Here is a 24,753-nt window from a genome sequence, read left to right as displayed (position 1 = left end):
GGCTGTGGTGTCAGGCCTCAGAGTGTACAGCTGTCTCACAGTGCCCACTAGCATTCGACTGTCCGTCTCAGCCATTACACGTCCAGCTTTGTCCTGCCTCTGTTAGCTGCAGAGTTGCTAGCCATATAAAAAAGTCAGGATTTGAAAATGCATGAGAAAATATCCACTGAAAAAGCCACACATTGAAATGACTTGATTCAAATGTGCCACACAAATGATAAACATAGAACTGTGCAAAAGTAGGCAGTCATAAAATTCTTTGGAACTGTTTATCTCGAAAGTAAGATTTTTTTCCTAGTATATAACATTAGAATAAATACAAACAAACATAAACTGTAATAGTCCTAAGATTTCTTTGATCTATATCTTGGTTTACATATCATTTTCTCAGACTGTCTAAGGCTTTTGCACCCTACCGTACTACATCAACACAATGTTGCTTACTCTTGATATAATGTATTTCATCAATGTGGAGAGATGATGTACACATCACATCAGTAATGCATCGCTGTATTTAATCACTGTATTTATGATTTGGAATATACTTAGAACATATAACAGTATATTTCATAATCATAGGGATGCACATGCCTCTTCGCCTGCCAGTTCTACTTCTATTATGCTTTTATACAGTGTTTTTATTTTTTATATTAGACTCTATTACATATATCGCTGCTGTCGGAACAAAACCTCATATCTCCAAAATGACAACTTTACAGGAGAAGGGAAAAGCATGCTTTACTTTTAATGTAAGTCAATGGAACCAGACATTTTCAAATTATGATAAAAACTGAAATGTGTATATAAAACATATAGTTTTCATTTCCAAATTATTGTAACTCGCTTTGCACAAAAGTTGTCTAAACACCTGAAAGCTTTGAGTGCCAATCATTGCTGACATCACAACAAGGGAATAAAATGCAGGAGCTTTGGCATTATTCCCGAAGTATGGATATTTACGTATGTGGTACTGTTTTCCTTATAATAAACCTGGTTACTCTTATATAAATTAAGGTAATGCAAACTATATGAATAAGTACTTGGCCCACACTTTTCATGGGCTTGTACGTGTAATGGATTGTGCAGTAGGTTATACAGTCATTAATTTGGAAGAAAACTGGCAAATGAACCCTTTGAATCCCTCTAAACCTGAGCTTATTATTGCAAACCTAAGTTACTGTTCAGTAACTATGATGAAGTTGAGGGCTTTAAGTGTTTAGGGTTTAGAGTGTTAAAAACTAAAGCAACTCTCAAATATATCAAAGAGAGTGCAGATCTTAGAAACCCTGCATTCACTTCCTCCTCTGTGCATTCCTAAAAATAAAGGTGTAGGAATGTCATAGAAGAACCCATAATGAACCTTTCAGTGGGTAGTTCTTTAAATAATCATTTCTGCAAATGAGACTGCACATCTAAAGAACCTTTTTACAGTTTAAAGAACCTCCAGATAATGCAAAGTCGAAAAGATTTTTCTGGAACTGCATGTCTGAGCCAAGATCCCTTTAGGAACCTCTATTTTTAAGAGGGTAGCAACTAAATCTACAACAAGCAGTGCAGCAAAAGAGGTAGAGTGAGGGAGAGAACCAATACTTCACCATCTCGTGTGTGTGTGTGTGTGTGTGTAAGGTTGGGGGACTGCTGCGGCTGCGTTTGCTTATCTCTCCATCGTGACACAGGGAACTGCGCTACATTAATACCTGCGATAGGCACTGTCTGCCTCGCACCTCTCTACAATGCAGATAAGCTTCAGCACTGGAGGATTATCAACACAGCCCCACTTTCTCTCTCCCTCTCTTTCTCTCTCTCTCTCTCTCTCTCTCACTCTCTCTCTCACACACATTTTATTTATTGTTTAGAGGCAGCAGTGTGGAGAAAAAAATAACAGAAGAGGAGAGCAAAAGACTAGTAAACCTATGTAAAAAAATAAATAAATAAAATAAATAAACAAAAAAGGAGCCAGAGCATACACATTTGATTATGAGAGAGACATTATATATATATAAAAAGATATTTTTAAGACTGTTTATTTTTGTTTGGTTTTTTTTGTTCGTCTTTTTGTACACTTTGATCTTATGTGGTTTCCTCCCTTTCATTGGAATGCCATTAATAAGCTATTTCATTTGAAAGGTTTACATATTCCCTGTATTTTATTTACCCAACCATGTTTTATCATTAGCTTTTAATTGTAAGTGCTGTGCAAAAGTCTTAGGCCATCTCAGAAAATGATTAGGGGCAGTACGCATTTATTTGTTAGAGCAAACACTACCAAACAAACACTAATCAATCCTTCATTATATTAAATCAGATGTGCTGCTGATGGAATTTATAAAAACCATACAGAATACAGATGCTGGAGTGCAGCGAGAAATCAGAAACCAAACGTGTTTTTACAACTATATTCTAAACAACATATGAATAATGTTTAAAACAAGAAAGTTGTCTTACTTTCTGCAGGATTTATGCCCATAATCCTAAAGGTTTACAGGCAAAAAGTATTACTGAATAGTTGCAAACAAATTTCACTGCATAAGACTTTTTAACAGCTCTGTGTATTTAAAGTGTAAATACATTTAATGCCCAGATGCCTCATATCCTCAGAGCTGGTCTCAGTAGCATGTGTGTGGGTGATTACTATTGTGTATGTAGCTGATTGTGGGGAGTATGGCTTCAGTGCAGTTTTCGGTGCTCCCCTGTGGAGCTCTATCCTGCTCACACAATGCTAGGTGGTAACACTTCCTCATCCTTACTGCACACAGCATCGCTGATTTGTGTGTATATGTGTGTGTGTGAGATGAAGCAACTGCACAAACATGTGAACACACACACTTTAATTGGGTTCTGAGAGGTTAATGGTCTTCCCAAGCTTAGGCCCTTAGGGTGTGTGCAAATGGCAGTTTAAAAGAGCTTGTACATCTAAACATCTAAACATGAGCCTTTAGTTCTGAAGGGCTTTGATGCAGTCTCTCTCTCTCGTTCTCTCTCTCTCTCTCGCTACAAACATATACAAGCCCCTCCACCCCCTCTACGCTGTTTTAACGCCCAGTGCCGCAGGGATCACTCTTTGGCCCGCTTCGTTTTCCTTCGTTTGGCCTTGCGTGTTAATGAGATAATTAAACGTGGCGTTCCTCTTCCTGTTATATTTCACCCACCTCCTGCTCCCCCCACCCCCGGACCCCTGGACTGGTCCAGGCCTTTGAAATGGATACGCTATCGGTTCCCAGCCCAGGCCCATGGCCCAGCGGCCCCCAGCGCTCCAGCGGGAGAGACCCCGGCTGAGGCAGTGCAGGCAGGGCCCTGGGTGAGAGGTGCTGATGGCCTCCGAGCACCAGCAATCCATCATTCATTGTGATTTTAGGAATAACTATGGCGAAATAAAATATCAAGGAAAGACGAATGGCTCAGTTTCGACGTCGCCTGTTCTCGTGTTGCATTTTTAATTTCCAGCTATGTGTTTAATCACTGAAAGGAAAACAGAATAATCAGAGTTGTGTTACTTATTTGGAATGCACAATAATATCGGCAAGTAATTACCTAAAATAACCGTATCCGTATAGATTTAAAATTAGGAACTGATGATTACTCAGTGGCAAAATGATGTTGCATTAATTAGCTCATTTTCCAGACCAGCGGACATGCTCGAGTCTGTGTGCAGAATGCCTTTTTTAACCTCTAGGTGATTTACAGAGAGAGGAAATGTGGAAAAAGAGCAGAATTCTAAAAGAAATTGGGCCAGTGGAGAATCTGCAAACACAAAAATACACACTGCAATTTCTATAATCATGATTTCAGTCATATGAAAAAGTTTGAACACCCCGGTTAATGCATCCTCTTACAGGGAGCATACTTTTACGTATAATTCATGTTTGAGTTTAACGTATTGGGAAAAAAAAAATAATAATCTATATATATATATATATATATATATATATATATATATAATATATATATATATATATATATACAGTTATTGTGCATTTAAATGTGCAGACATGTTCTCTGTTAAGGATGTATACTTACTTTTACTTAACCAGGGGTGTCCAAACTTTTGAATATGACTGTATTTTACACTTTTGTTTTTCATTCTTTTGTTGAAAACATTCATAATGTCACCAGATATTTTGCCAAAGGTGATGATTTTTTAAGCATTTTCAGCATTTTTGGTCTTCAGTTCAAATAATAATAATAATAATGATAATAAAACACAACAAAACTAATACTAATGACAGTCATAACCACACCACCATAACAACAACAACAATAGTAATAATAATAGTAATAATAATAATAATAGTAATAATAATAATATAGTAGTAGTAGTTTTTCATTGTTGCCTTTATTGTTGTTGAGTTGTATTTGAAGTCATTATATTACAGTTTCATTTCATTTGAAGTAAAGCTGTGTAATCAGTTCATGAAGTTATGTTTGAAAGCTGGTGAATAAATCAGCTGTAGTGAAAGCTCCAGACGGCAGCAACAAAAAAGGCAAACGTTTGTGTGTGTGTGATGTCAGAAGCTGGGCTTGCTGGAATGGTGGTGTCTTAATTGCGCATCCTGTTTACATCCTATTGTGTTTCATTTCGGCACGTAGCACATACTGAGTGAGGCGGCACTCTCTTTCCCTCCTTCGCCCTTCAGCCTGCCTCTGTGGTTATGGGATCAGTGGACACCCTCCCTCTAGTGCCCTGCCCTGCCACACACTCACACACACACATATACTACACACAAACACTTACTCTCTGTAGAATAATTCTTACAGTCGTAAATAAGCCTGCAGGACTATCCTTCTCACATTTGTGTCAAGCAGGCTGCTGTAACTGTACCACCTTTTTAACATTACAGATTCCCCCACTCAGGACAGAAGTTACAAGAGGCGCTTTCATATTAACAGTAGAACACTGGAAAGAGGGAGGACTGCATATCACATACCTTATCCAAGGAACAATTCAAAATCATCAGAATGATAGAAAACATTTGGAAGAAGGAGAGACAAGGAAAAAAATAACAAAAAGGAAAAGGAAAAGAAAGAGAGAGAGGTTTAATAGCTCTTTTTGTGCCAGTGGTCAACCTACCACACAAGTTGGCACAGATTCAACCCCACAACCTAAAGTCAAATCTGTTCCTTTTTCTTACAATAAATAAACTATACAATTTATATAACTATTACATAAATAAACTATTACAATTTATAAACTATAAAACAGTTTATCATCGTTATCAGAAGGACAGAAAATATGAGAAAGAGGGAGAGAGAGACACAGAGAGAAGGGGAAAAGAGAGAGAGAAAGAGAAAGTAATTTAATGTGTTTTTTTATTGTGCCAATCTGTATTGTGCACAAAAAAATGTAAAACCAATGTTTCCTACAGGTCTGAAACAAACCTGGGGGGAGCAACGATTGAGGGTGGGGGGCTTAAATATATGGGACAAAATGGAATGGAATATTACTGTTTGAAATGAAATATACCTTAATAAAAGATGTTCAGGGGTTGGGGGGGGGGGCAAGTATAACATGTGTGGGAAACATGGAAAACAGAAACCGGACAGAGAGAGAAGAGGAAGAAGGAGAGAGGGGGGAGAGAGAGAGAGAGAGAGGGAGAGAGAGAGAGAGAGAGAGAGAGAGAGAGAGAGAGAGAGAGAGACTCTTGTGATCACACATTGAGAAAATAGTGTTGCTCTCTGTTCTGCATTCTTTTTCTTTCAATCTTCTCTCCATCTTCCTCTCTTTCACCCTCCATCTATTTTATTTGCGTGCTCTTGAGTTGCCAGCAGCTGTTGCCTCTTTTTGAGGCATTTTACTGAAATGTAAATACGTGTTTTACACATTTTATTTCCCTGCACTTACTAAGAACGCACTTCAGTGCTGAAATTTGAGGGCGGTGCCACTCTCTCCGTGGAGGCCTCTGATTGCTGGTTTTCTTATTGCATCATTAGCTGAGGAGGGTTGTGTGTTTACCAGTGCAGGCAGAACACTGTGGACATTAATGTGTCCTCCCGTGGTTTATGAGCCATTCAGCTCACACAGACCCACACACACACACACACACACGGCCCAGTATAAACTCAATAAAGGATTCATGCACATACACAACACACTCACAGTCACACAAACACTTGGAGGCATATCCCTTATTTTCAGCGGAAAGAGCTGAAGTGCGTCTCGCAGTCCGTCGTGGAGCATATGAAGTGGCCTCTAGCAGTGGGGGGATTTTATGGAATTAGCGGAGGGCGTATTTGACTTAGTGGGTTAAAGGCTCATTAGGTGGCTCTACACGTTGTTGGCGCTGCAAACACGTTAATATTTCTTAATGACGTGGCGGAGGAAAACAGTCCGCTGCTCGGCGCCTGAACCCTGCACCCTTGTCCCAGGCCCCTACTTTTCATTAATATCAAGTGATTGAGCGGAACATTAGCCGATAACGGCTGCAAGAAGATGACACATATACACTCCAAATGGAGGAATTAAAGCCATAATACAATCAGTCGCTGCCACTGCGGAAAACCTCTCCACTCTGCAGTGGGTGACATTTTCATACTATCTGACTCTCTTTTCCCTCTCCCTCTCCCTCTCTCTCTCTCTCTGTCACAGTCATACCCTTGAAGAGCTTTTTTTTTCCTGATCTGTTCCTGTGGATTTCTGCTTTCTCAGAGAGTAAACAAATAAGCAAGGCTCATATGAATTACCCTGCTGTTAATTTAACCAGTTTTTTTGCATCAAACGCGGGAACGCTGGGAGATATTGAAATCCACTGCAGATTTTCCATCGCCTTTTTCTTCTCTAAGCTGTATATCGTCACTGCCTTATCAAAGGCTATGAATCTGTTTGAAAAAATCAGCTGCCCTCTATAAACAGTGAGCACATTATGATGATTGAATCATTAGATATGGTGCAAAATGCCTAAAATCTCACTACATTAACATATAATAATAAAACTACTTACTATTTCTTAAGTTTTCAAGATTATCCTGATTAACATCCACACATCTGTCAGTAGGTCTAAACTTTAGTTGATCGCTCTCCTAACTATGATTTACACTGACCCACAGTAATCTCAATATTCAGGATTTCCAACTTCTTACTGTCAACTATTCTAATGAGAACAACAGAACTGACCCCAGACCTGTTCCCAAGCATACAGGACGAGTGTCTCTTTACTGTCTCCGTCCGGCTGGTTATTTCTGGGGAGTGGGGGCTGGTGTGGGTGGGGGGGTGAATGGGGGAGGAGGGAAGGGTTGTTCGGGTGCACATCAGTTTTTATTAGCTTAATAAATCACCTTTGTTGTCAATCAAGGCACGGAGAATAATTGGATATGGTTGAAGCCTTGCGTGATGGATTATAAATCATTCCAGATTAAATTAAAAGATAATGCACAAACTTAATGGTTTGTGTTTTGCAGTCTAAATTGCCTCGGAGCACTGCTGCTTTCCTGCTTTATTGCGTGCCGTTTTTCTCTCCTCTAAAACCCAGTGCGTTTTCTTGCCTTTTATTGCCCCAAACAGAGCCAGCTCCAAGTTGCGGCGTGTCGGTTCCTCCGTTTCCCCTGCATTTTGCGTTCGAGGAGGGAGCTTTTGTTTGTGTGTATGCTCGTGTTTAGATTATGTGTCTGGTTTGATGTCCACCCTTGTAGCTCAGCGAATGCGCTATCGAATGTAGCACCTGCAATATCATAGGCAATCAGGCCTGCTCAGAAGCCATCCCCAGCTCGCGGCCTGTCCGCCTCCAAATCAGAATAAAGCAAATCTCTTTCTGTTTGCCCGCTCGACGCGGCCAGATTAACCCTGACATCCTCAACAAGCGGGGCTTGCCTCTCAGGTGCCTCCGACGGAAGAGGAAAGGAAAAAAACAGGAGAGGAGCAAGTCGACCCAATCACGAGGAGGACAGGAGCGAGAGAGGTGTAGAGAGAGAGAGAGAGAGACAGAGGCTATATCCCGCGCATTAGCGGGGCTGGCCGCCCCTGTCCGTTCGCGCCCTGACAGATCCGCCATTATCATAATCATCCGGAGAACATGACGGGACACTGAAGCGATGATGTCGTTTTATTTGCGGGCGAGGGAGCCCTCCCGCCCCCGCAGCGCCCCCTCGCCGCTCCCCTCCCTGGCCCGGGCCGGGCGAGTAGGTCAAATGACATCTTTTGATCAGAGCTGTCCAAAGAGATCAGAGGAGACTGGCAGGTAATGGATATCCTGTGACAAGCTGAATGGAAAGAGGCAGAAAGGCAGCGCCTAGATGACTGCAAGGCCCCCATTAGGAGCTTCTCTCTCTCTCTATTTCTCTCGCTCGCTTCCCCACTTCCTCCAAGACCCCTCAGATTGACGTCTCTACCTAGTACCTAAATCAGTGAGCCGCCACTGGCTAACACCCGGCATTATGGCTCGGGAAATGCCTATTATTTTGCTGCCAAGCTCTTCTGCAAAGGCCTAGAGCTCGTATACAAGGCAGTACGTATGTGTTTTTTTGAGGTCAGTCTCTGTTGCTGTGATGCGCTTTTTGTGTTCGGTTGGGACCACCATGTTTGTACTGTTTCGAACATACAGGTTTTTTGTGTTATGTCTGCTGTGTTTTGTATGTTTTCTCTGTGCTCGTGTAATGTGTATGGTAGCCTAGCTAAGCGAGGCCCTAGGGATCACAGCAAGCCAGATCTGTTCTCTCCCATTACCCTGCAACCCTCTCTAATGGGAGACTGACACAGCCCTGTGATTCTGTGTGGGAGAGAGAGAGAGAGAGAGAGAGAGAGAGAGAGAGAAGGGGAAGGAAAATACACTGAGATAGAATAAAGGAGGAGGGACGCAGAGAGAAATGCTGAAAGAGAAACCGTGTGTTGGATAAACAGAGGGAAAAAAAAGAGAGAGAGTGATTCACATAGAATAATGGAGAGAGGAATATCATACACGCTTATCTAGCCAGAACCACCCCTCTCTCGCTCCCTCTCCCTCTCTCTCGGGATATCCCTCTGTCTATGTGCGTGTGTGCGAGTGTGCGTGTTAGTGACCTCTGGTTGCCCTGCACTTTAGGAATGTGACTGCTCCAAGTGGCGTACATCCGAATAACAAAGGCGAGCGGGCGGATAATTTGCTGGAGCTCAACCCCCCCTAAGCACCCCACCCCAACTCCCACACCACCCCCCCAAAAAAAACACACAAACTGTTAGAGGGCTGTGTGAGACCACTGCAGTGTGCATGATTAGACAAACATAGTGTTGCTAACCAAAAAACAGACCCCCAAAATAGTAACTTAACTATAAGAGGCACAAACTATTTCTATTGGTCTATTTCTATTGGTCTATCAATTCTGAAATTTTTCCGTGTGAAGGATAGCTGCTATGTTCAAACCATGTTGATTATATATATATATATATATATATATATATATATATATATATATATATGCATACATATGCATTTTTATGCCTTGTGTAGGCTCACATTTATATTTTCACTATATCAAAACATTGGATAGCACTTCACTAAACGACAACATTCAGAAAGCCACATGACGCCTACATAAGCCTGTCGTAACAACTGATAATAAGAATTTGGGAGCATTTCTGTTGGTCCACTAATCATAAAATTTTTTAAGATTTTTAGACAGTGAGGATATATTTTTATAAAGGCTTGTCTAACTAGCATCAGTTGTCATAAAGGGGGCTTGTGTCCATTTGGATATCATTTTACCTCAGGTTAAGTGTTGTGACGAGTGATACTGGTTGGAATAAGAATTTAATGTCTATATAGGTTTATGTGAGTTGTCATGTAAGGTTTATGCAGGTGTCAAATAGCCTTATGAACACTGTCCTTCAGTAAAATGTTACCAAACTTTGTCGGGGTGAGTTTTACCAACTGATGTTTCGTGATAAAAGGACCAATGAAAATGGCTTAATACAATCTCATTTAATTACATGTAGCTTTTGTAAAACGTACTTCATCAGACCATTTCTCCGTTTCACTCTTTTTCATAGCCAATGAGGATGTTTTTATTCTGAAAATGTACAAAAACAAACACACAGAAAATATTCCCCCTGTAAGATTGCCCAGACATATTTGCCATTAAAGGCTCCAGGCCCTAACCTGACTGTCCAATAGAAGGTGACATCAGGTGATGGACAGAGAGTAAACTGTTTACTGTATTGATTTCTGAGGTGCATGGAAATACTCATAGAAATATGGTTAACCCACTACCACACACACATTCACAACATACTCTTTAACCTCATCATCCCACATGCAGGAAACACCTGCTGCCCACCCGGCGTTCTAGAACGTTCCTCCTAATGTTCCCTCAACGTTGAGAGAAAGGCCTCAATCTGTGCTGACACAGGGAGGAAAGTGGCTGTGTGATATCCTGCAATATTGCTCCTGGGGTTCATGCAGCCAGCCTTGTTTAAACGCTGGATTGAGCTTCTATTGTGAGCTTATGACGTATTCCCGAACATTGTAGGAACTTTTCCAGACAGCTTGGCCCAGCATATTATTTGGAGAGGATGTCTCTAATTTGTCATTTCTTTGTATGAGCGGAGAATGTGATTTTTAAAATAGAAATGCCTGCGCGTGAGAGGGTGTGTATGAGTGTGCTCGTGCTATTATTGCTCTCTACAGCTCAATCATTCTCTTGTTCAGAAACATCTTTAATAATTGTCCCTCTTGTGGAGTGTTAATTAATTAACGGAGGCTGAGTGACCCAAGACAAAAGCGTCCAGCGCTACAGCCCAGTGAAACAAAAGGACAAGAAGGGAGACATTAGAACAAGCAATGACGCTGTTCACACAAAAACCTCATTTTATTTTTGGAACACTTACATCCACTGATATGAATTTCAGACAAAATCACATGGACTGGTCATGTGGTAGACTTATTTAATATGAGGATTTACAGTATGCAGCAAAATGTGAGCAATGTTAGCAGCAGCATATACATACAGCGCATATGCACTTACTTTCTTCATATTACTTCCATCATAAAATTGAAACACAGATCAGCCAAATTTAGAATAATAAATTGGCTAATTCCTTGTTAGAAGCATATTTATGTATTGAAGGATTCCTATATTTTCACTTTTAAAATAAGTTCCATTGTGTGTGTGTGTTTGTATATATATATATATATATACACACACACACACACACACAATGGAACTTATTACATATATATAGCTATGCTTTATCAAGGAAGGGATTTATGAGGATTTATGAGCAGAATGTAGAGGCTACAGCACTCTGTAAATAGCTTTCTATTGGCGGTACAGCATAAAGACAGCTTACACAGCTCTCATTACACAGACACTGTGTTGTGTGTGTGTCTGTGTGTGTGTGTGTGTATTGGCATGAGATGTGGGGACACTAGTATGATGTTGATGTTAGAGAGAGTGAATGATAGCAGTCTGGAAGATGTGTAGAGGCAGTGTATTTGTGTGTGTGTGTGTCTGTGTGTGTGTTTACCTTTGAGAATATCTATGCTATGCTGTTTTACCCTCAGGGTTCAAATATTTGGAGGAAATGATCCAAGAAGCACATGTAACATTTTGATTGGAAATCATTTTGTGATGTGATGTGGCTCCAAAATGATTTTGTCAACAAAAGTGTTTTTGAACGGCGCCTGTATGATACATGATTGAAGTCAATGATCAAATAATGTTTCTGTTCTGTAGTTATTGTAACAGTCAGAGATGACTATGTTTGCTTAATCACTGAGATTCGGGGTTAAGATGAGGAGCATCAACTTGTTGTCTCAACTGAGATTCCTGAATTTGTCAGGTGGGATTAGCACCTGACCGATATGACCGTTTCATTTCTGACACTGATATCGGTTTTGAGAAACTAAAAATTCAGGCAAGTGATAGTTTCAGCCGATGCAATTTAATGTGTCAAATATGTAACAGACTCCAAAAGCTTTAGTTAAACAGTGCTTTACTGGGTGATAGTATTGTCAGTTCTTAAATGTGAATGGTTGCTATTGTCAGTTTGATGTAGTATATAAACACTGTTAAAGTTTCAAAAGACATCATTCACTCCCCAGTCTATAAAATCCAAACTGTTCACAACTACAGTGAATTCGACATTTTGCCTACAGCAGTTTAGCTCCGCCCATTTATGCTGAAGTTATAAGGAGTGTTTCAGCCTGGACTGCTCTTTAAAGAGATAAAGAGCTTGGGAAATGGTCAAGTAAAAATGAATTATGACTGTTTTTGGAACATAAAGTGACACAAACCTTACAAGTGAACCTCAGAGGAAAAACATGAGAAAAATGTAGAATATGGGTCTTTGAAGTTTCTTAAACTTGAATAAACAACAGAAACTCCAATAATATAAATACAGCAGCTCTGAAGGTGGAGCTTCCCAGAATTTTTAGTGTTTGTTAATTATATAAGTCACAAAGTTTTTTAGTGTTCTGCTCATTCTCATTTACTTGTTTTTATTATTTTGACCATGATTTTAGTGTTTGTGTTTTCCAGTTCAGCCTATATTACTGCAATAAAGGTGAGCGACTGATTTCTACAAGCATAAAAATCCTTACAAATGAGTGATCTGGCACACTGTGTTAATTACAACATAAAACAAAACCACATAGAAATATCAGTGTTTTTATCTATAGCATTTTTCCAATATTGGTAAACCTGTATAATGTTAGTATCAGCTGATTCTCTTGGTCAATCAGTGTACCAGTCAGGCCGCAGTAGGCAGTTCAAAGCCTGTGTTGGTTCATAAATGCAAATCTAAAAAATGTGCCTGAAGGTGAAAGTGTTGAAATATTTTGTAGGATTGAAATGTATAAGTGTGTGTTCGCTCGTGTGTGTGTGCACGTGTGTCTGCGTGTGTGTGTGTGTTGGAGGCTGTCGGCTTTTGAGTCTCGACACTTTAGCGGGAGTGTTAAGGAGCTTGGTGGGGGAAGCACTGTTCTCCAGAGTGGTTACCGGTTGTCATGCACTAGCAGAAAGAGAGAGAGCGGGGGTGTGTAAACACACACACACACACACACACACACACACACACACACACACACACTCACACACATGCACACAGACTGTCAGAGGCTCTCCCGCTGAGTGGCATGAGCTGGCGATTAGTTGTGCTAGCGTCTGTGTTTACCCGGTCTGTGTTCAGCTGCTGCTGCAGCGCCTCCCTGCCTCTATCTGTGCTCTAATCCAGCCTGCCTCCTCTCTCCCTCACTGTCGGCCGTCATCACTCACTCCTCCAACACTGCACGGCCTAAACACGCACACCTTTCTGGATGGTTCAAAAGGCCCACTTAGCATGGAGACCGCAGCATATATGAGGGCAAAAATATAGCATCACGATACCTGAGGACAGTTTCACAATATGCCATAATCACAATATTTATTTATTTTTTTGTTGCTTTTTTTTTTTTTGGGACAAATGAAAATGCACCAGCAAAATAGAAGTAAAAAAAAAAGGCTGTGGAAAACTATGACAATTATTTTAGTTTAGTTATTATTTTTAACATTTAATGTATTATATTATTTTACATGTGATTTTAGCATTATATACAATATTATTTAATTTTATTTTATTTTTGCATTATTATTTTACATTTATATACTTTTTTTTTCCAGTGACACAGGAAGCTGTGAGCTGATGTTGATATTTTTGCATACATGTCTGCTGATACTCATGTGTACATGCAATGTACATAAAGATTTATAAACTTTTAAAAATGGGACTAGATCCACCAGGAGTCTATAGAGTCCATTGCCTAAATGTTCTGATCATCCAAAGTACAATAGTGTGCAGATTAATGGACTAACATCCAATCAGCTACTTGTTTCTACGCAGTTTATGCTGTTACTGTACACTAGTGTTTACAGCCTTATTTTATGTATGAATGATGTATGCAGTTGCTCAGTGTTCTACATGTACTGACGATACCCATGATATATTTAAAAGGCACAGGCTTATGTATTTTATCACATTAAGGACAGCAATATTGTAATGTTGCCCACCCCGAAGTGTAAATAAGATCGGCTAAGAATGGCTAGCCTCCTGCTAAGTGTGTTGGGACAATTAGGAAAAGTACATGTTGTTACACAGCTGCTGGCCCTGTAGCCCTTGTAATTAACAATCACTAAGCACCATGCAGGCTGTAAACAAGGCCTGAGTAATTCCATAGGTAATAGGGCCATCGTCTAATACAATTCCTCCCTCCCTCCCTCTCTCTCTCTCTCTATGTGCTATGCTGGAGGCTGGTGGGCTGTAGGCTCACTGAAAAAGACAATGCATTGATTCAAATGTGTATCATCTCCTTATGAGTAAAATATATTGCATGAACACAATTATTGCCAAAAGTATTCAAAGGCAAAGCTGTGGAATTCATGTAGACACTTTACAGCTGTCACTATAGATTATATTAGGAACCAAGTAACTCATCAACTTAACTGAAGAATACAGTCATATGAAAAAGTTTGGGCGCCCCAATCAAATAACTTGATTCTAAGTGAAAACAGGTAAACGTCTTCTACAGAGAACACATTTCTGCACATTTTAATGCACAATTACACTTTATTTGCTGATAAATAAAAAAATAAATAAATAACTAAAACTTTTGGCCTGTGCTAAAGTTAACTTTGATTTGTTTCTGATATAATAAACTCAGCCTATAAATAGAAAACATGCTCTAAAATGTGCAGAGTAATGTCATATTTAAGTGTGTTCACTGTAGATGATGTGTTCAGTTATTTTCACTTAGAAAATCAACAAAACGTAATCAGACCAGGTGTGTTCAAACTTTTGCATATGACTGTAATAATCTTTGCATAGTCTTTCAAAGAAAATACTATTCCAAAATATTATTGGAAAAACATAAGGAAGCTTTAAAAAGATCTTTAAAAAATCAATCAGATAGAAACTTTTTTTTTTCTTGTACATCATATGAAACACCAGCTGCTGTTAATTTAAATTATGGATGTAAAAGAAATCATATTAACTTACGTTGAAAGTTAAGAATGTTTTAACCGTCATTTTACCATCATACAAAAAAAAAGCTTATAAAAGTTCATTTGACACTGTTTGTTTTCTGAAAAACTTAATTTAAAACTTGCAGTACTAGTATGCAAATTTCCAACCAATTACTGATGAATCGAGAAGGAAAGATTTTAATAAATTATATTTTCTTTTATCATCGTGACAGGCCTACATCACTTCTTTCAGTGCAGGACTGCACAAGGCAAAGTAGTTAGGCCTCTCTCTCTCTCTATCTCTCTCACTTTCTAGCCTTGGAGAGGTGCCTCCATCCGTCAGAGGGCCTGGTCGATGGGCGTCTCTCTGGGATCGATGGCACGCCTGTCCGCTCCCTCTTTCCCTCTTTCCCTCTCTCCCTCCATCTAGCCATGCCCCCTCGCCCACCCCAGTGTTGGATACACACACACACACACACACACACATTTCTCCAACCCACACGCACACACACATATACGTGTATTCGTCTGGCCTCCCCACCAATTTGTCTGTGCATGTCAAATCGCAATAATTAAGCATTATTGATCTCAGATTCAATTAACTTCATTAACGCAGGTCATGATAGCCAGAGAGAGGAGGAAGAGGAGGAGGAGGAGGGGAAGTGAGGAAGGAGAGGAAGGGAGAGGAGGAGAGAGAGGAGAGAAGAGGAAAGAAGAGAAAGAGATTTGTGCTATCTCACATTCTCCAGCCCCACACAGACAGCCTGTCTGCTTAAGGCTACAAACCATTTTCCCCCTAATGATATCACATTGCAGATAGTGCCACATTAGAAGAGAGATACCTCCCATTATAAATGTGGGCTTTGGGGGCTATATATAGCAGATTTAATTACCAAGTAGCTCACTCTCTCCTCCTCTCCTTCTCATTCACACACCCAGAAAGTATTGAGTATTGGAGAGGTCCACAGATGCCTACGCCTCCTCTACTCTCGCGGAGCTAAAGTTAAGAAAACCACAGAAACGCTCGCAAACACAGGTTCATACACAGCGCTAGTTTGCCTTTAACATGCGGCAGAGGTCACGTGAACGTTTGTACATGTTCAAGTTCATTTTCTCAGTTCTGTATTTTACTTTTTTGTAATCCTTAGATGTTTTACTGTACTATTTGACTGTATTTATGTAATTGCATAGTAACTATGTAGCAATTACATTGTAAGTTCACAAAAAATGTATTTACATTTGATTTACTGTATCAACAGCTTTGACTGCACTTTTTTTTGTTTTTATGTCAAAAAATGACAAACATGGCAAACGGGATGTTTTTGCTTTTCAAAAAACAAGTAAGGTATTGACTGAATTCCCTTTTGATAGTATTTCTTTCTGTCTAACTCACAATGAGTTAAAAGTAAGTATGACTTCTAAGGAATAGAAAATAAATACAATAACAGTTTTCTTTTTTAAAACAATACTGGACTGTTTCACTTCAGTGCTCTGGTATATCTATGCTGTATCGAGAATGAAGAAACCTCTCTTGAAGAAACCTCTTCAGGTATATTGATAGCATTGCATTTTGAAAATTCCTAACCAATAACAAACTCAGCATCCCGTCTGCACACACTCAGTATAAAACACGAATGACTTTAGTTTTTTTCCATAAATTTAGGAGACATTTCAGAAGATTAGCAGGCATGTTACTTCAACAATGGAGATCACTGCAAATCCCTGAAATTATGCAAATGATAAAGTAATGGAACAGGAATAAGCAATAGCAGAATTAGAATTCTTCTCCCTTATTTCACTGCAAGGAGCGCAGTTTCGTTTCATCTTTCAGGCTCTGCTTAAGCCTGCTAGCTGTGCACCAATTGGAGAGTTTGCCGCTGGACCAAACGCAGGCAGGCCACTCAGTTTGAAAGGTGCTGCTCTCCTCCGGCTTTCAAACCTGCATTCTCTGCTGGTCGTCTCTCTGGATGTCCAAGTGTAAATTAGATCAAGCTCTCGCTCCAATCTGATGCCAATTCATTGGGAGGTTATTCTCATTTCAGGCTCCCTCCTCCCTCCTCCTCTTGCCCATTCTCAGTGCTGAAGCATCCTGTTCTCTAATTAAAAGAGCACCTGTGTGGTGTGTTTAGACCCAGGCCGGAGCCTGGGCTTCAGTGGGCCCAGGGATGAAAACTCAATATTGTTCCCAGCTAGAACACACAGGCTCTGGGCACACAGGGGGCTGGACAGCCTGGACCATGGCCAAGGCAACTCTGTACGTGTGAGTGTGTGTGTGTGTGTGTGTTAGGGATTTGGGGTCTTTCCAAACACCCCCTTCTTGTCTTCTCCTCTTTCTCCTCTCTACACAGTTTCTCAGTGTTGGCGAAGGGCCGACTACCATGTTGTCAGGCAAGTTTGATTTTGTGTTTGGTGTCAGTAAATTATTTTGGAATAAGTCTCAGCTACTATGCCTCTTTCTCCTTCTCTGTATATATATATATATATATATATATATATATATATATTATATATATATATATATATATGGTGGTCCAGATTCTGTATATTCTTTAATACAGAAAAATATAGTGACTGAAAATGTGCCTTACATTAATGTTGTTGTTACCAGTTCAGTAGAAGATTCAAAATAAAACAGTAAAAGTACAATTTTGTAAACAAAAGTTGTGTTTTATAGTTTCCCAATCCAGTGCTCTAACCACAGGTGAATATGTCTAGATAGCCTGGAGCTAACACATCAGCCACAAGCTAACATGCTAGTCACAACAGTATGATACACTACATTACAATTCAATATATCATCACACATTTGTATTGTTACGTCCATATTACACATATATTAGGGGTGTAGCGAAGTATATAAAGGTATACAATTGGAAACAAAAACTCCAGCCACAAGCTAACATGCTAGTCACAATACAATGATACAGTACAATATGATATGGTATATGGATATACAGTTCAATATGATATGCTGTACTGTAACATCCATACCACACACACACACACACACACACACACACACACATATATATATATATATATATATATATATATATATATATACACACACACACATTACGGATATAAGAACAGATGTAGCAATACAATGTGTATATATAAAGATATAAAGAGGTTTGAAAAGAATAACAGCTGATGTCTCACTTTGTAATTAAATATTTCTCTAATATATGTAATATATAATAAGGTAATAAGGGAGTATTGATCATGATGTAGCATTGGTATTTCTTGTGTAAAGCCCACTCCCAACAAAGTATATTAAGAAAAAAAAAATCAGAAAATACCTCTCTCACACACAAACAGATTAGCTGGCTGCACTTGCAGTTTCTGACACCAATCATTTCAGTGCTGTTTGTGTTGCTAATTTCTGGGCAAGGTTAGTACTGGGAAAGATTTCTTACTCAAAGATGAGTACGCTATCTTTCCCCTCTACTCCCTCATCCTCTCACTTATTCTGACTCTGTTAATCATTCCTCATAATCTGTATTCAAGGTCATTTGTTTGTTGAGGTGCAGGGTGTTATAAGGTTTTGAGAATGTAACCTGTCCCTTTGAGGTGTTTCTTGTAATTGCAGGTTTGAAGTCAGGTTATGTACCGGAGAGAAAGAAGATTTTACTTTGCTGTTTGGCCTTGATGTAAAGTGCTGCTTTGCTTCCTGAACGAAGGCATTGTTCTCTTAAACAGCTGTCGTTTTGGCTGATTCAGAACAGATGGCAGTGTGTACGTGTATACGCCAGTGTGAGTGTGTATGTGTGTGTGTGTGCTCATGTGGTACAGTATGTGTGTGTGCTTGTGCTACATGATCACAGTTAGTTAGTGAATTGTGTGGGGGCCGATTAGACGTTACAGACTGCTTGTGATCCGCGTCTGCGTGTTCTTCTTGATTTCATTTTTCCCCCAGATTTTATATCATCATCTCAGGCCGTGCTTATTCATACCATTAATTTCATAGTATCGAAACCTAACAAAATATAATTAACTGATGTTTAACTGACACTTCAAGTGTCTCACAACTTAAGGTCTGTATTGACTTCTGTAATCAATTTCATCCATTCATTGGATATGTTAAGCATAGGCATAATCATGAATCTAAATATTCATGGGGTAAATTTGTAAATTAGACTGAATCGGGCATTTCCCTGCAGAGAATAGAGACCATTAAAAGCCTGTGTTCGCTATTGTAACCATGCAGACTGCCTAAAGGCATGAGGTGCACATTGTTCAGCTACAGCTGAAAGCTAAGAGGTGTCTGTGCCTCTGCCGATCTCATGGCATGACACTGCCGAGGGCTACAAAATGACTGTCCTCATGATGACTATGTTCTTTTCACTTGTGATTTTTTATGGCGCCAAGGCCACAGTGGTTAAATACTCGGACCACCAAATGTTCTTTCAAGAAGCAGAGCGCATTACCAGCGTTTGGGTGGCAGACACTACACTCTCTGCTGTCAATAGGTTTACTATGCTGGCACTCTTTCAAACTGAAGACACTCTATCAGGCTAACAGAAATGCAATTCAGCATGTGGTAAATGGTTGAAATAAACAAAACGGCTGCTATTTTAGACTAAAATCCCTGTCTTTGTTGTAAAAAGCGAAAGAATCCACGTTTCCAAAGGTTCATGTTGTGTCCCCTGCATGCATGTTGACAGATATTGTATTTAGATTTGAATCTATATGCTGTGTGTTGAAATTACAGCATGACTAGTTTGACTGTTGCAGTCGTTTAAAATGATTGAATATGTTCACAGAAAAGCCCTGCGTACTGTCCTCACTTAGAGCTGTTTACATACCTGGTCAATGCGTGATCAACACTTACACTCTGGAATGTGCGGAATTACCACAATGTGTTATACGCCCTCCCTCTCTTCTTTCTCTCACTCTCTATCTCTCTCTCTCTCTCATCCTTGCTCTCCTTCTCATTGTTCACTTGCATTTTTCTTGTTCTAGCAAAAATGACAATAAGTGAAAACAATTAGATGCTTTCTGCTTTAGTTTCATCCTAATGCCCTCCGCATATTGTAGCATATTCTTTTTTTTTCACAAGCTATTGTATTCAAATGTGAGCCGAGTGCATACACTCCAGGCTAAACAGTAAATAATAACTTTCAACTTTCTAATCTTTCGTAATTGACGCAAATGTGTTTTGTGTGGGGAGATTTTACATCGGAAACATACATACATTCATTTTTATTTACGAGCTGGCAAGCCTTTGCCGAGTAATGAGTGAAAATGCTTTCTTAATTTAAATGGCGAGTGTGTCTGTTAGGGAATGCATTAGAGGCTGCAGAAGAAGCGTAAGACATATTAATTGACAGACAGGAACTGCTGTCTCTGAGGTTGATACAAGTAATTTATTACTTCAGAAACGAATGCCACCTCCAGAATGTGCTTCATTAATTTCAAATTTAGTTTTAATTTCAAGCTGTTGCCCCTTGAGAAGAATAAGGTGGCAACTTGGGTTTGAAGAGACATTTTTTCTTTCCTTTTTTTTTTCCCCCTTCCTCTCTCCCACTGTCTCTCCGTCTCGCTAGCTTTCTCTCTTCTCAGAACAAAGGGAAGGGGAAATGTAACTTCATTTCATTTGGCAATATAACGCAGTAGTGAAGTTGAGAAGGAATTACTGCGAGAGTTTATGATATGAAATGGCCTTGACTGTTTTATTTGTCAGTAGTGGAGGAAAACACTGATGCCTAACATTTCTATCAGCTGTCTATATGCTTTTCAAGACATTGCAGGAAGCAGTTTGTGAAATCTTTATAATTGGACACAGCAATAACAAGGTTCTTTGTTTCTGTCTTTTCTTTGTTTTTTTTTCTCTGCAGCATACGTTCCTGAGGAGCTAAAAGAGGCTGCCTTAATGGATGAGGATGTGGAGGGAGATGATTCAGCGATTGAGGAGGAGCCTGCCATTAAGTACATGTGCCAGGACAAGGACTTCCTCGTCAAAGAACGGCCAGGCTTCCACGACTCTCCAGCTGCAGACCTCTCCAGCCATGAGATGGACAGTGAGTCACACCTCAGTGAGTCCAGTGACCGCATGTCAGACTTTGAGAGTGCCTCGGTGAAGAACGAGGAGGATGGCACTGCCAAGGAGCCACTTACATCACTCTCTTCAACTGCATCCATGAGGATGACAACCTCGGCCCCTCCCAGCGGTGAGGAAGCCACTGCCACAGGCCCTGACAGTCTAGAGCAGATGAAGGCTATTTACACCAGCTTCCTGACCAATTCCTACTGGTCATCCCTGAACTTGAATATGACACAGCCTCCACCTGAAAAACCCCCTCGCAGCCACAGCAGTAGCAGCAGCAGTAGCAGCAGCAGTAGCTGCGGTAGTGGGGGCTATGACTGGCACCAGTCAGCTGTAGCCAAGACCTTGCAGCAAGTCACGCAGAACCAGAACAGAATAATGCACCCAACATCTGAGCCAAACCTCTTTAGCACTGTGCAGCTGTACCGGCAAAGCACCAAGCTCTATGGCTCCATCTTTACTGGTGCTAGCAAGTTTCGATGCAAAGACTGCAGTGCTGCTTACGACACACTGGTTGAGCTCACTGTGCACATGAATGAAACAGGCCACTACCGAGATGATAACCACGAGACAGACAGTGAGGGCACTAAGCGCTGGTCCAAGCCCCGCAAGCGTTCCCTACTGGAGATGGAAGGTAAGGAGGATGCCCAGAAAGTCCTCAAATGCATGTACTGTGGCCATTCCTTCGAGTCACTACAAGATCTCAGTGTCCATATGATTAAGACAAAACACTACCAGAAAGTGCCTCTCAAGGAGCCTGTGACACCTGTGGCAGCCAAGATCATCTCTTCAGCACGCAAAAGAGCCCCTATTGAGCTAGAACTGCCCAGCTCACCAGACTCCAATGGAGGCACTCCCAAGCCCTCTCTCTCAGATCCCAGTGACCTGCTGCAGAAGACAGCAAATCCATACATCACTCCCAATAATCGCTATGGGCATCAGAATGGCGCTAGCTATGCATGGCAGTTTGAATCTCGGAAATCCCAGATCCTGAAGTGCATGGAGTGTGGGAGTTCACACGATACCCTTCAGGAGTTAACAGCTCACATGATGGTGACAGGCCACTTCATCAAGGTCACCAACTCTGCCATCAAGAAAGGCAAGCCCATCATGGAGTCACCCACTACCCCAGCCCCTAACACCGTGCCATCCACTGAGGATAAGGTACAGTCAGTACCACTGGCTGCCACAGCTTTTTCCCCACCTCCACCTGCTCCCCCTCCACCTAGTATATCTCCTGCCATCAGTGCTATGGAAATTAAAAAAGAGGAAAAAGAAGAAGAGTGCACCAAGGAAACCCCTAATAGTGGCAAAGACAGGAAAGTGACAGATGATGAGCCTGAGGAGAAGTTTGACATTTCCTCCAAGTATCCATATTTGACTGAAGAAGATCTGGAAGAAAGCCCTAAAGGTGGGTTTGACATCCTGAAGTCACTGGAAAACACAGTCACTTCTGCCATCAACAAAGCACAGAATGGCACACCCAGCTGGGGAGGCTACCCCAGCATCCATGCTGCCTATCAGCTTCCAAACATCATGAAACTTTCCTTGCGCAACTCAGGAAAGAGCTCCCCCCTAAAGTACATGTTTTCTGGAGAAGAGATTCTGTCACCCACCAAAACCCAACCTCTTATCTCCCCTCCAAGCTGCCAGACCTCACCTCTACCCAAAAATAACTTCCATGCCATGGAAGAACTTGTCAAGAAAGTTACGGAAAAGGTGGCCAAAGTGGAGGAGAAGATGAGGGAACCTGGTGCAAGAACTTCCCCTCTAAGAAGAACTACACCTTCCCCTTGTAGTAGTGAAGCTGGGGACTCTGCCAGAGGGGAATCCCCCAAAGAGAGGAGAGGAGCCAAAACACCAGAGAGCAATGGGTCAGCAAATGCTCACAAGGACTCCAATGGTGAGGCCCTCACAAAAGAGTCTTTAGAGAATGGCACTGACCATGCTGTGAAAACTCCCGTCACTTCGCTGTGCAGCAGCACTGCAATTATAACTGACCATCCTCCAGAACAGCCATTTGTCAACCCCTTAAGTGCACTTCAGTCTGTCATGAATGTTCACCTTGGTAAAGCTGCTAAACCTGCCCTGCCATCTCTAGACCCCATGAGCATGCTCTTCAAAATGAGCAACAGTTTGGGAGAGAAGGCAGCTGTAGCTGCCTCCACTCCTGCTCAGACCAAAAAGACAAACGAGCATCTCGACCGCTATTTCTACCACATCAACAACGACCAGCCCATTGACCTGACCAAAGGGAAGAGCGAAAAGAGCAGCTCCATGGGATCAGCTGTATTGTCCACCTCCACATCAACTCCTTCTTCAGTTTCACCCTCCTCAACCATTACCATGGCCAAGGCATCCTCAGCTGTGGCTTCATTCATGTCTAACTCACCTCTGCGTGAAAATGCCCTGTCTGACATCTCCGATATGCTTCGGAACCTGACAGAAAGCCATGTCTCCAAATCTTCCACACCAACCAGTCTGTCTGAGCGGTCAGATATAGACGGTGCTACACATGAAGAGTCTGAGGACATGTCACCAGCTCAGAAGCGCAAGGGCCGCCAGTCCAACTGGAACCCTCAGCATCTGCTTATCCTGCAAGCACAGTTTGCCTCCAGCTTGCGGCAAACGGGTGACGGCAAGTACATTATGTCTGACCTCAGCCCACAGGAACGCATGCACATTTCTCGCTTCACTGGCCTCTCGATGACCACCATCAGCCACTGGCTGGCTAACGTCAAGTACCAGTTGAGGCGGACAGGTGGTACCAAGTTTTTGAAGAACCTCGATTCTGGCCACCCTGTGTTCTTCTGCAGTGACTGTGCTTCACAGATACGTTCTCCCTCCACCTACGTCAGCCATCTTGAATCCCACCTGGGCTTCCGGATTAGAGACTTGGCTAAATTGTCCGGGGAGCAGTTGGTAAGCCAAATCTCACGCCACACTAAGGAACTTTCCGAGAAACTGCTTTCGGCCCAAGCTCATGCTATGGCCCACTCACTCCCTAACCCTAACACCAACCCTAGCCCCCATTCCCACTCCTCCTCCCCTTCGCCAGACGAAGAGGCCAATGGCACCACGTATCAGTGTAAACTGTGCAACCGGACTTTTGCTAGCAAGCATGCTGTCAAACTTCATCTGAGCAAGACTCATGGCAAATCCCCTGAGGACCACCTTATGTATGTCTGTGAACTTGAGAAACCTTAGCGGTGGTCAAGGACACTACTCTGTCTCCCAGTTCTCTGTTAATCTTGCTTTCTCTCTGAAGCCTTCGAACTAACATTTCTTAAAAGCAAGATGAACTGACAATGACTAACAAAGAACTAACTGCACATAGATGCCACAAAACTACTGTTTAGTTTCGGCACATGATGTGTGGGTTTTCCACCTGGAATAACTCATTCTGGTCCAGAGACATTCTCTTTCCTCATTTTAGGTAAAAATGAAAACTGAAAAGAAAAAAAAACAAAAAAAAAAGAGAATTTTCTAACTGTGCAGTGTTGAGTGAAGAGGTGCTGTTGTCACTGGTAAAATATGAAGGTATATAAGACAAAGTTAAAATGAAGTTGTATGTATTTGAAAGTTGTGTAAATTGGATTCACCTTTTTTTTCCTTTTCTTGGCATCCCTGAGATGCAGTAAGCTGCATGCATTGATGAAATGGTTTAGTTCAAACTTTTGGTAACTGAATCTCTCTGTCCTTCTTTCTTTTTGTCAACGTGACCTATGTGTGCTGGTGTCAGCAGACAAAATTTAACCCTCTGAGTACGCCCAAGCACTTGTACATTAACAACCCAGAATATAGAA

The 24,753-nt window shown here is 41.1% G+C and overlaps 1 protein-coding gene across 2 annotated transcripts in view; it reads left to right on the top strand.

Annotated features, from left to right (window-relative positions):
- The window catches only part of tshz3b (teashirt zinc finger homeobox 3b), a 48,966-nt gene extending 24,542 nt beyond the window's left edge, over nt 1-24,424 (top strand). For both annotated transcript variants that reach the window (XM_036584286.1, XM_036584285.1), the window contains exon 2: nt 20,739-24,424. In XM_036584286.1, coding sequence (XP_036440179.1) covers nt 20,774-24,154 — 3,381 coding nt within the window. In that variant the 5' untranslated portion in view covers nt 20,739-20,773 and the 3' untranslated portion in view covers nt 24,155-24,424. The remainder of the gene's footprint in view (nt 1-20,738) is intronic.
- The last annotated feature ends 329 nt before the right edge of the window (nt 24,425-24,753 follow it).

This window comes from Colossoma macropomum, unplaced genomic scaffold, assembly GCF_904425465.1.
Source record: "Colossoma macropomum unplaced genomic scaffold, Colossoma_macropomum, whole genome shotgun sequence".
NCBI lineage: Eukaryota > Metazoa > Chordata > Actinopteri > Characiformes > Serrasalmidae > Colossoma > Colossoma macropomum.
This window is presented reverse-complemented; position numbering and strand designations above follow the sequence as displayed.